Genomic DNA, 13,048 nt, shown 5'->3' on the forward strand with positions numbered 1-13,048 from the left:
TTTATGCGTTATTTTAAGCCCTGCGGGGCATAGAGCAGAGCCTTGCAGGACACAAGACAGGTGGGGGGGGGGGGGGGGTCAGTCCAACCGACAGGTCAATCCCCCCCCCACCCCCCGCCCCCCGCTCAGGCCGCCCGGCAACATCGGCATCAGCTGCTTGCACAAATTGCACCAGAGGACAGTGGGAAGACGGCCAGAGCCGCATGAGACAGCCGCGAGGCCCATTAGGGAGCAGCAGACCGACTGACATTAAGTGCATTTTAACCCGATTGGAAAGCATTTTATGTATTTAATCCAACAAGGTATTTGGTCTTCAGTTTCAGTATCCCCGTTTCTGTTTGTATTCTTTATATTGTTGTGTCAGATTTCTACCATAAAGAAATAATGACCTGTAGCACAGGTTGCTCTACAAATAAGAATGGAAGTCTTAGTCGTTTTTTTTCTCTACTTTTTACAGCGATGAGGGAGATAAAAGCCTTAATTAAAAGGATCGCAACTCCAACAGGGCCATACCATCTCGACTAACTGAGCCATGCTAGCAGGTTAAGAGACGCTTCAGCTTATTATGTCTTTGGTCTGGCACTGTCTGGTCAGCACGCTGCCATGCGAACATTTGCTATTCAATTCATATATTTCCCCTATTATTATATGCAACAAATCCAAATGTTCACCTGATGATGGATGAAAGGAAACGGAATGAAAAGTCATCAATATCCATCCAATAGTCAACTAAACATTTTATTTTGAACTAAAAATGTTAATTGGGAAAAGGGAATTCATCCAATAGTTGTCCAGATATTCTGGATCAAAGCGATGAACCACGTTGAGCCCGCCCCTAAAATTATCCTAATATTGGCCAATGAGGGGACTGTCTTTCCCTAATGGGAAAACATCCAACCCTTGAAGTTGTGTGCTGTATCTACTCCTGTGACTACGTAGGCAAATGATTTCTTTGCATGGCGGCATGTTGAAGATACCATGAGACATCAAATGAAGGTTTTACATGGTATCAGATTGCAGAGGGAGCCAGTCGAGTGGGTTTTGCCCATCGGACGGCCGATAGTAGAAACACAAGCTGCTTTGTGCCGGTACGAAGAACACATACGTTTCTTCAACAAACACGTTTTGGAGATAAAATAACGACCATGTCTGTGGCCTCGTGTTGAAAAGGACAAGGACGGATATTTAGTTCTGTTTGGTTGTGTTGTGGAGCTATAAATATGACTGTGAGCAACGCGGGGACTTTGGTGCTGCGGAGTGACTTGAGAATGTTAACAAACCAAATGCTTTCCATTGTGAAGCATCGGGAGGTATATGCCAACACACACACACACACACACACACACACACGGCCTGTTGTGTTCTACACTGACACCTTCAGATTCCAAACAGAAGGACTAACATTCAACACGCCACATAAACATAGCTCATGTGCCACGATGCACAGGGATCCTGCACAATGTGCAAAGTACTTTTTACACAATTACTATTTACGGGAAGCGTTTTACCGCCTGTAAAGAGTAGAAGGAGAACAAAGTAGGAACGAGCTCTCGGGGTCGGCTGTGTCGTCCGTGTGCCTTAATAAGGAGAGCAGACCCCTCGGTGGACGCCGTCGAGGGGGGGGGAACCCGGCGCAACATCTGGAACATAAACACCTGCCACAGAGGCTGCTCCTGGGACACAAACAGCCCCGACGACACAAACACAAAGCATGCACACGTCTGGCAAGTGAGTCCCGACGTTGTTGTTTGGAAGTCAGTTTCCCATCAGTCCTTCTCCGTTCTCTACAAAGCGACCTCCGAACCGGCCCCGAAGCCCTTGAGCGCTATTTGAACGTGATAGCGGCGCCTTCTTCCTGGTTTGTGTCACGTAGAAGCCTGCCCCCTTCGTCCTGTGGATTTCCTTTCTTTCTAGCAGTGACGCTGCGGAGGAGATACGGGACCTCCAAACTAATACACCCACCCGCCCACCAAAGAAAAAGAGAGAAAACTTATACAGAGAAAATAAGCGACAGTAATTGAGCAAAAGCCCGGTTGCCAGATTCTCAATGAGAGAGAGAGAGAGAGAGAGAGAGTGGGATGAAAAACAGAAAACTGGGGCAATATTTATAGAGTAGCTTTTCCTCTTCCTGATGATGTTGAAATGAAACAGATGCATATCTGCAGGAGGAAAAAACAACTAGTGGAGGGGAGAGTGAGAAAATATTAATACCAGATATGGACAGGAGGGAAACCTTAACCAAACGTTGTGATGAAAGCGCCTGAAGGACGCTGCCGGCCAAAGTGGAATGCTGGTCCACAGAGGAGTGATGGGACCGATTCGCTCTGTTGAACCAACTCATCATCATCATCATCCTTCAAAATCGCTGCTCCCAGGACTCCCAGAAGAAGTAAAAGTACGTGAGATGATCTAGCGACGGCCCGCAGAGGCAGATGGAGGGAAACCCTGAGCTCACGGCGACGAATCAGCACCGTGCCACCTGTTCACCGCCGGACAACGATCACACTTCAACTTGAACCCTCTCTCGGGGTCAGAGGTCAAGGGGGCTGTTTGCTCGGCGGCGCACACACACACACACACACGCGCGCAAAGAGAGGCAGCGTGAAAGAATGACAGCGAGGGCCAACCAATAAAGCACGGGCCGCTCCGCTTCCACACACACACACACACACAAACACACACAGCGGCGCGGTGAGAACCGTCACATGACTGCACCTGTGCAGTCACTAAAAGGCAGCCCCAACAGAACACGCGAATGAAAGCGTCTCCGCCTACAAACATGCAAACACGGTGGCGTGTGTCCATCACTGTAAGCGGATCCTGGCGCCCACCTTTATACTTCTCCCGGACGTTTTCATAAGCCTGGATGAAGTCCTGCTCCTCGGCGTTGGGAGGCAGGAAGGCGGGCTCGTACACGGCCATGCTGGTGCTCTCACTCTCCTCCTCCTCCTCTTCTTCTTCTTCTTATTCTTCGTCTCCTCCTCCTCCTCCTCCTCAGCCGGTCTGCTTCTTTTGGGGGGAAGCTCTCTGTGCCGTTGGCAGCTGGCGCTGTCCTCGCTCTGCTCTCTCTCAGCTGTGTGTGAAGCCTCCACAGCTCGCAGCCTCATTCCACAGTCCCACCACCCCCCCTCCTCACACCCCCACCCCTCCTCTCTCCCATAGCCCGGCTCAGTAAAAAAAAATATAAATGTCAGGCCCCTCCTCTTAAAGATACAAAGACTGGACTTGCACAGCAGCGATGGGAGAGGAGCCGCGTGCGGATTGCAGACGTCACATGATGCTCTCAGTCAGGCCAACGCCATGGATGCAACTCAACTGGGTTTGATCCTGGGACACAAGACTCAAGGCTTTTAATTAAAAACGAATGGGTTTTTTTCATTGGTCTCAAATTGTTTGCTGTTCTTTTTTTCTGGTTGATGTGTTGTTTTCACAGTCATAGGTCTTCTGTTTGGCTTCGCATTAACCCGTGAAGCACTTTAAACTGCTCTGACCTCTTTGGAAGATGCTATATACACACACACACACACACACACACACACACACACACACACAGAGTTTCATTGATGGATGCACTGATGTCCAGAACGACTCCTGAAGTGACTTCACTATGTGTCAACGTTACGCGTTTCAGGTCTTCATGCTCCAGTTTTTCCTATAAAAGGCTTTGTGATCAATGAATTCCTCGCTTCCCGTGGAGCCAATAAGGTTTTTGTAAATTTCAGAATGAGATGCCAGGAACAATTTCCAAGAGAGAAAAGAGAAACAATCCCAACAGTCTGAAAGCTCAGCCGTCCTTTATTCATTCAAAGATGCTAAGGCCAAGTCTTAATGCTCTCATTGAAATGAAGCTTAGGCGAAAATTCAGTCAGGAAGACTGGACAGGCGTTGCCATTCTCGGTAGGCTTCCTCTCTCCATGGGGGCACACGGCCAGCTGATTAGGGGCGGGGTCAGGTAGTACCAGCCAACCAGATGTGGGTGATGTTACCGTAAACCAATTGCATCAGGGCTGGCAAACGTTAAAAGACTGTTCTCTCTCTCTGCTGTCAGTTGTCATTTCAGCGCGCACCAAAGGCGACCCGCCACCACCCCTGACACCTCCAATCTACAGCAGTACCTGTCACATCAGGAAATTGGAGCAACTTATTCTCTACCACCATCACCAGTGTCTGGACTCCCGAAGGGGGGGATATAGCTCGGCTCAGCATCCCGGCCCCTGGTCTTTCCTACGGCAGGATGGAGTCCAAGCCCCAAACACATTGCAATAACAAAATTAATGCATGTTATAATAAAGCACTGTTCAAACTTCAACAAGTCTCTCCGGATTGAATTACATTTGGACAGCAAGCACCCAGTCGCTGCAGGACATAATCTCATAACAAAGTCTGTGCCGCAGTGACACACTCCAGCTAGCTTTTGTATTTCAGCCGGCCACAGGGACAGTCGATGCCTGCAGCGCAATGAATGCGTTCAAAGTTGAGATGTGCCCTTGACGTCGACGTACGCCGTTGAATATTCAACGTATGGACCCGATGACAGCCCAGATCAGAATAAATTACGGTGGCCCCGTCTTCGTTCCACTTAGCGGCTCTGTTGTCGTGGCTTGATTAATATCAATGCAATAGGTGGCATCAATAACAAAGAAAGGCGCGGTGTGCATAAGGCGGCGGCTGAAGCCAGCTACACCGCGTTGGGATCTGAAAACGACGTCTGGTCGGGTTTACGAAAGGGGGCGCCTCGTAAAAACCCCCGAGGGGAGTGTAAAGGCGACGTGGTTCCCTGCACTGTTTCCATGGCCCGCGCGGGAGTCACGGGCCACAATGGAGGAGACTTGACGAAGGAAAAAGGAAAATCCCTGCAGGTCCGTCTGGGTATCGGACACGTTTTTGGCCGTGGCCTGACTGACATCAGCCCGCACGCTTTCCTGAGAGGAAACGCGATAAGGCCGCTCCACGGGTGTGTGTGTGTGTGTGTGTGTGTGTGTGTGTGTGTGTGTATCTATACGATCTCTCAAACAGGAAATTGTGTTAGCGAGAAAACAATTAGGCACGCACTCAAGCAGGTTTTCTTAATAACACAACTCAGACACAATTTCCATTCAATGTTTCCATGTGCTTTACAGAGTTTACTAGCAGGGTTCTCTACTTTATTTCTGTATAGTGTGCTTGAGAAGCTCTTTGTGAAGGATCAAATAAAACTAGTCAAATGTCAGTCAATTAAGTGAATTCATTTGTTTGAGGAAAGTTGATGTGATAACAACAATCTTTTGTTCATTTCATAGAGATAAGCGCTGAGGAAGCAGCTTTGAGTGTCCCTTTCAACACGAATTAAGCATTTTAAGGCGTCTTGTAATACACATGAGCTTTAATTAGTGTATCAGCAACTGTGCCTTCCACATTGTCAACGTCATTCTTTAAAAGGACACGCTGGGCCTTTTTATAAAAGAAAAAAAAAAAAAGAGTGGGCAGATGTACGTGTAAGCATCTTATTCAGGCTATCGGCTGAATGCTTATGTATCACTTTAAATGGAGGTAGAAGTCTTAGAGAAAGTGGCATCACTTGTTTGACTGTGGCTTGAAGGTCTTTGATAAAACTGCTCAGAACTATAAACTATAAAAAAAGCCTCTTCTTCCTCATATCGGTTGATTACATATGGTGTATCAGTCTCTCATGGTGTTCCCCCATGAGGTCCAATCATATGTCCTTTAGTCCACGTAATGTGATGGCTGTGAAACTTCTGGCTCATTCATCTAAAAACTGACCGCTTAGCACCCCAGCCACGGTCATCACTCACTCACACCGGGCCCCCACATGTCATGATGCTCGACTCACATAGTGGTGACACAAAGAGGCCGGCATGATGTACACTCCCAAATCCGTCTCCAGCAGATCTGTTTATTTACTTAAGCTGTGACTGTGACCGGCTCATGGCTTGAATGAGAATGTGAAAATATGTGGGAGTGTGTGTGTGTGTGTGTTTGTTTCCCAGATCACATTCATGAAGAATTGGTCTGTTTGCTCACACAATCTTTCCACAGTATCTGAATGTGTTGTGTGCGTATTTCAAAATATGGATCCCTTAATATGCAGATATCTGTATCCGTACCCTCACCCTATAAGTGTGTGTGTGTGTGTGTAAGTGGACTTTCTCTGCACCCTGTGTACACTTCTACACGGCGTAATGTTCATTTATTAAATGATTGTCTAAAATAGACCCCTAAAGCAAAGGATGCTTTAGGGCGTGGCCAGATTTGGATTGAGTTTTCTAAAACAGCGTTGTCGGGTCCCGGAGTTGTCTTTTATTTTTGTCCTGACTTTGAGTTGGAAACATATTTTGGTTTCCTAACGATGTCTTATCCAGTGTGCGGTTGTACTTTGCCCAGTGTGTAACTTCTGACTGTGAAACAACAGGGGGGGAAAGGCCAACATAGCAAACTAGGCTACAAAACTGCAGTTAACACACCAATATGTAGAACATCACGTTTGACCACGTCATCACAAAATGTACATTTTTTTCACTTGATATTCTAGTGTGGCTGACTCCCGAGAAAATAGAAGATAGAGCACCTTTTGGGAAGAGCTTCTCCCATATGGGTGAAAAAAACATGCCAGAGCCAACACGCACACACACACACACACACACACACACCAGCAAAGTACAACACACATAATGATTAATAGTGCTGCAAAAGTTGCAATGGTGCTGTAATAACAGCAAGAGGAGCCCGGCACCAGACCTGGCTCCCTCTTCTGCACAAGAGCGTTTTGCTGAAACGCACTGATGCACAGTGGTGATAAGTGATTGCTTGATTTTTTTTTGTCCTTTTTGCTCCTGGGTCTGTCCATTTTGCTACGGCTCATTTACAGAACTTCCAAACCGGTGGTGAGGTTCAGCATGCAAGGGTCAAATCTGTCTAACACCCTCCTTCGATGAGCGTGACACACAAGGAACACCCTTGTGAGGTCAATCCTATTCGGGACGAGATGGTGATGGGAGGGGGGGGAATGAGACATGTTTTCCACAAGCAGTGATGACTTTCTAGGATGAAGACTTTCAGGCGGCCAGCCTCTTTAGCAGAAGCTGCCATCTCCTGGGCAAACGGCTTATTGCTGTTTGAAAGGAGGACTAATAATAGAAGGAGGAAAGTTGATGGTGAGGACATTCACTAAGGCATTGGGATCCAAGACGACTGTATAGAAAACAGCAGCCCCCCCCCGGGGTTAAGTTTACACTTTGGATACCATAGAGACCGATCCGCAGACGGCAACAGGAAAGCGCAATATGATGAATGCATTCAGCGCTAAATCCCCCATTAAACAGGTTTTATTGTTGTATTGTGAAAGCCGACGAGGGGCGAGGCTGTTGAGTCTGTGGCTACTGACGATTTACACCCTAAAGAGGGGGGCAACCTGTCACAGCATAACATGGGCAACAGAGAGCAAGTGATAAATCAGCTAAATACCGCTGGGCTCTGTTCATCGACATGAATCATTTCCACAGTAAACTTGTACAGCTTAGGCCACGGCGCGGTATCAGATCATAGCCATGGCCATAATGAATAAATGACCTCGGAAAAAGTTTTTTTTATTTTGTTTAAATAAGCAGGGGTCAACCACCAGGTGGCAGGGTGGAGTGTTTGGCCTCATGTTGAGTTGTGTTGCAGAACATGGCGACAGTCTTTGAGCATTAAAGTACACATCGGAGATGACCTCTGAACTCCTTTTTACAATAACAGAAGGAGGAGACGATATGCTGCGGGTCGATGGTGTAAGGACCCGGCCCGAGCACACCACCAGCTCCTTGGTAATCAGGATAAAACGTTCAGGTCCAGCCCGTCTCACGTTACACTGGACAGTCCTGTCCCGAGTTCTCACATCAAAGCAGACAGAGTATCCTCATTGCTAATCACACCTTTCTAATGTCGGAGCCAGGTTAGCCCTGTTCATCCCTCATTCGGGTCTTTATGCTGAGCTAAGCTGCAGGATTCAACTGGACTACATTACACACACACAACGTGTTGTTCAAAAGGACCATTTGACTTTTTTTTACTACGGGGACTTGCATGACTTTTGGCACGTATCCCCGTTGATACGAACGCTGTCTGCTAAATGGATTTCTCGACCCGGACGGGAGGATTTGATGCTCTTGAAGAACCACGGAAAGTGTAGAGTGCTGCCTCAGCCACACATAATCTAATCACTGAACACAACCGACAAAGTCCACGCGTGATAGCCGCTCAGCACACGCTCCTCCACATGCAGCCGGTTAGTCGGTCTGCAGGGTGCTGGGTGCTGACCCAGTCTGACACGGCCTTCAGACGGATGGAGGAAGAGCAGTGCAGGATGTGGACGCAGGTCCATTGTCGCTGCTGCTGGAGTTATCCAAACTTCCTCTTCCCCAGCCGGCCAAAACAAACTTAATTAAACTATTAAAATTGGCCTATTAAAAATAAAGTATAACAAGAGGGCTCTACATTACAATGATGGGGACGTAATAGAAATAGACATGTTTTCCTGCACGTATCTACGGTATATACAGCATGCCGAGTTGAGCACTACTGCTCCGCATTGCAATGTGATGAAGTGGAGGCCATTACAGTTAACAGCGTTGACACCATTGTAACGGTTTTATCACTCGAAGGTTGATTTCAGTTGTTTAAAGTGTCGTACTTTTACATTACTGATGTAAGTCATGTCCGGCATCGATGAGGAATGACTATGGCCGGGCATTTCTAATAAACCTTTGAAGCTCTCCAATGACGATTTACCACCCACAGTGTAAATAAAATATGCGTCAAACTGGACAGGATCCCAGCCCATTGTTTGAGCACCTCACCCTTGGAAAACTAGCGTCTGTTGCTGCCCTTTCCTTAGTGTGTGCAGTGTGTATCCTGTTGAGCAGTCTGCAGAGGAAACACATGTCCACGTACTAATGTTCTGTGTGCTTTTCCTTTTTGCTTAGAATGTCTCAGTACACGGTTAACTGGACAGGTCAAGGCGGCTCCAAATGTTGAGTAGGGCAACAAAGGGAAAAAAGAGCATCCCACCGAGCATGTAAATCTGTCCTCAGCCCCCACAAAGAAGTTCATGACTTATTACTTCATCGACATCCCTATAGAGTAATTCAACAATGGTGACGTGTGCAAACCCCAGGTTCACCTCGCTGCAGAGATGAGACACGGAACAGCAGAAATGTGGAATTTGTAACTAGTGGATCAATATCTCCAATCTAGGGCTCTACCAATTGATTAAATGGTCATTTGGTGTGATAAGTTCTTCCCAGAATGTAAACAAGGCCACGCCCCCCCCCCCCCCAGCAGGACAATGGCACTCGGGTAATTCATGAATGAAGAATGGCTTCATCGGAAGTAGAAAAGTCAACATTACGAATAAAGATATTTCTGCTTTGATCGTGAAGGGTGATTTACAAAGAGGTGAGCAAGCTGGTTTTGTCGAGCTATTCAACACCCACTGATGGAGATTAGTTTTAAATACACACATTATTCCTGCTAATCACACTAACTCACATTTCCCAATATTTGGTCTTTAAAAAAATAAAATAATAATTATCAATAAGCTCAAATAAATTGTTGTATGGACCACTTATGGCATTAAGTCTCAGGTCTGTTGCACATGTGACCACGCACAACAAGTGCAATCACCAACTTTTGAAGGATGAATTTGAGAGGTTTTTTTTTGCCGTGTCCGACCATACGCTATTGCTAAATGACCTGTAAAAAGGTAGCTGGGGTGCACTTGTGCATCACCTCAGCGGTGTCCACCCTACCTGCGATACGAATGACAGCCCTCTCTGCGGGATCCAGGACCTCCCCCGAGGACGACTTGGAGCGTTTCACCCTCTGGTGCTTGGACAGGTTCCAGGGCAGGGTGTCTCCAGGACAGGGGGCGCCTCTCCTCTCGCCGCGGCCCTCCTCCGTCGGGGGCGGATCCCTGCGTCGGTCCTTGCGGGTCGCCATCACCTTCCTTCACTGCCGAGATGGAAAAGATGGAAGTTTAAGAACTGCCATGCTTGTTTGTTTGTTTGTTTTTTAACTACGGGCTCACAGTTGGCGAGAGACGTCCAGGTTTCGTTTAAGCCGTCAGGCGCCAGCCATTGTGTCGGCTATCTCCTTTCTGCTGCGACCTCGCGCTCCTAACTTTAAAACCGCTATTGAAATGCATGAGCAGATAAAAGCCAAAACAGAGTGCGATAAAATGCAAAAGGCAGGGACAGACGCACAATGTTCTGGTGCCGTGTGGCGATGGCTCCATGACCATGATAACGGCACTGCATGGACCTTCACACCCCCATGCAAAATAGAAGACGTTACATTGCAGCTCCACTGTTCCATTGGGCTTGAGAAACCCGTTGATCAGGAGATGAGGGATGGGTAAAAAAAAAAAAGACATTCATACCGAGCATAAATACATTTAATTAGAATTGCATTCCCATGACATTGTTGCACCCGGTTTGGTATGCTGCAGAACCAGCGATACCCACAATGCAGCTACACTACCAACAGTCACCGATGCAGGAGTTTCATGATAGCAGCTGCTATTGTGGGGCGCTTTAGAGGTCCGGTAGGCCCTCATCTTAACTCCACAGACCTGCGGACCTTTCGGCCCCGGCAGTCGCACCCTAAGGTGATGATCACTTTGACGCACAATTGGCCGGCAATGTCGAGCGCATTTGAGTTCTCCTTTAATCCCGCATAACACTTTTCATCAAACTGCTTGGTGTAGCTTTAACCAACTGGTATTGGACATTTGCCTACTGGTTAAACATTCCCCAGTCGCTTTCCGTGCACAGTATTGGTTACTGATGAATAGTGACAAAGAAGAATGGAAATCACCTGTGTCGCAGTGATGTATCGCATCACTAAATATGGCATCCTGCTCCCCATTAACCTCTTTCCACAGTGCCTAGTGTGTAGTAGTAAGGGGAATTTAGAATTGCCCCACTTGCAGTTAAAACCCAACGGTGGCTGTAAACAAGGAATTCATCCTCCCTCTCAAAGTGACACGTCAATCGGTAAATGGCGCTGCAGGATTACAATAAAAGCAAGTCGACCAATAGGCTCATGCATTCTGTCAGGGTGTGAGGTCATATGACCCTCTGCTTGCTCTTCACCTAATACGTCCATACTTAACAGCACGCTCATGGGTGGTAATGGAGACTATGGAATACTCTCAAAGTGAAACTACTCATTCAGGCGGAAGGTGCAATTGATTGAAGGGCACATTCAACACTTTATAGCAGAGACACACAAGCCCACACATATGTGATGATGACACAGCAAGACAAGTTAACACTAGACTAACCACACTGTTAACCCAAACCAATTCACACACACACACACACACACACACACACGCGCGCGCGCGCAGCAGTGCTGGCCAGCATCGTCTTACCTTGTGCTGGATGAGTGCTTATAAAAGTCTGTCACACGGCCATGAATCCCGGGGATTCTGTCCGCGTCCCGCACGTTACCGCCCGCATAAATAAAAGTCGCGCGTGGCATGCGTGCGCGTAAAATGTAGAGGTAAGCCACTCCTTTCACGGGAGGCAGGGCTGCTCCTGCGGCTGCTGCTGCTGCTGCTGCTGGAAGAGGAAGAGGAGCGATGACTGCAGAGATAACCGCAGAGATAACGCGGCGTCCACGCCACCTTTGGACCCGATGGAGAGCGATCCGCTGGCGGCCACGAGCACGTTCTCGTGCTGCGGCGAAGTGCCGCGCGACTCGATTGCTCTCGATTGGTCTCGATTGGTCGGCCTGGCTGGCTGTGCGTGTGGTGCCTGCGGAGCTCCAGGAAAAAGGATGCTTTCAGGGATGAGCCTATCCTGTTGTGAAGGTACGGGTATCACGTGACACGCGTTCGGTTCTTATCCACCAACAATCAAACGGGGAGAAATGCCGTGTGGACCAATAGGCAACGTTTTGTTAGTGAAGGGGGAAATCTGCTGAGCAAATGTATTTTAGAAAATGAAGAAGTATTGATAACACCTTGATTTGCACAGCACATTTAAACAGCAAAAGCAAGGCAATTAAACAACAGGAAGCAACAGTAAAACCCTAATATCCAACCAATGAATACAAATAACCTAGGAATCATTTTGTAAAATAATAATACAAGAAAATCAACAATGAAACAAAGCAGAAAAGCAACCACATAAAATTTTTCATGTGAAAAGGCCCAAACTGCTCATCATTATTCAATTAATATGGCCAGTTAAACATTGTTTGTGGAATTAATCCAACAGCCATTTACAGTATGTGAGTGTTCATCATATTGATAGGAAATAAGCAATCATTAATAAAATATTGAGCAAATGGGGTTGGAATGGGTTTACAGTCACCTCCTGGACATGAACATATGGTAAAGCACACTACAACACAAGGTTTATGAATGATTAGTGCAGAAATGTTTTCAGTGAATGTCAGCTTGACAAAAGTTATCCCTTCACATAAGCTGGAAACTTGTCGCTTAACCATGGCCCAGGGGGTCAAATCCAGCCCGGCTTGTTCAAGGATCCGTGTACCCGCTCACCCCCCGCTCCACAAGGAGAACTCAATAACCTTGCCAGTGACAAATGTCTCACTTTGCCCTCACAAGCAGGTGCGTACAGCTTGTACAGCACAAACACAGTGACCTGGAAAGGACCCATATGGGTCCTAACTGCATACTTTTATGTGAGTGATACAAGTTAGGGAAAAAACATTGAACACTAAACAAGGGAGAGGTGAAAATACTTTCTCAGAGACGGCAGAGCTAAAGGCGTTCAAGGCCTGTACTTGCTGCTGTCAGCTGTGTGCTTGAATGATTCAAAATGTGCCATTTTAACTGAAGTCATAGCTGGCAGAGCCAATGTTAAGTTCACGTTGAGGGTCGTGTTCAAAACCAAACTCAACTTGTGGAGGAATGCAAAATACCAACAATAGAATATTTTTATGCTCTTTTTTTTTAGAGATGATTCAACTGTTTTTCTACTACTCATTTTGAATGTGATATTTCTCACTATATATGCCGATATTTAGTAATGCTTTACGG

General features: G+C 47.0%; 1 protein-coding gene across 3 annotated transcripts in view; it reads right to left on the reverse strand.

Annotated features, from left to right (window-relative positions):
• plecb (plectin b) overlaps positions 1 to 11,748 on the reverse strand; it is a 93,085-nt gene extending 81,337 nt beyond the window's left edge. Inside the window, exons 1-2 of one of the 3 annotated variants that reach the window (XM_062565347.1) lie at positions 11,411 to 11,748; positions 9,786 to 9,987 (exon numbers count right to left, since the gene is read on the reverse strand). In XM_062565347.1, coding sequence (XP_062421331.1) covers positions 9,786 to 9,975 — 190 coding nt within the window. In that variant the 5' untranslated portion in view covers positions 9,976 to 9,987; positions 11,411 to 11,748. The remainder of the gene's footprint in view (positions 1 to 9,785; positions 9,988 to 11,410) is intronic. The other 2 variants (XM_062565348.1, XM_062565350.1) reach the window with 2 other exon arrangements.
• Positions 11,749 to 13,048: the final 1,300 nt, after the last annotated feature.

The sequence above is a fragment of the Pungitius pungitius genome, chromosome 11 (genome assembly GCF_949316345.1).
Source record: "Pungitius pungitius chromosome 11, fPunPun2.1, whole genome shotgun sequence".
Classification (NCBI taxonomy): domain Eukaryota; kingdom Metazoa; phylum Chordata; class Actinopteri; order Perciformes; family Gasterosteidae; genus Pungitius; species Pungitius pungitius.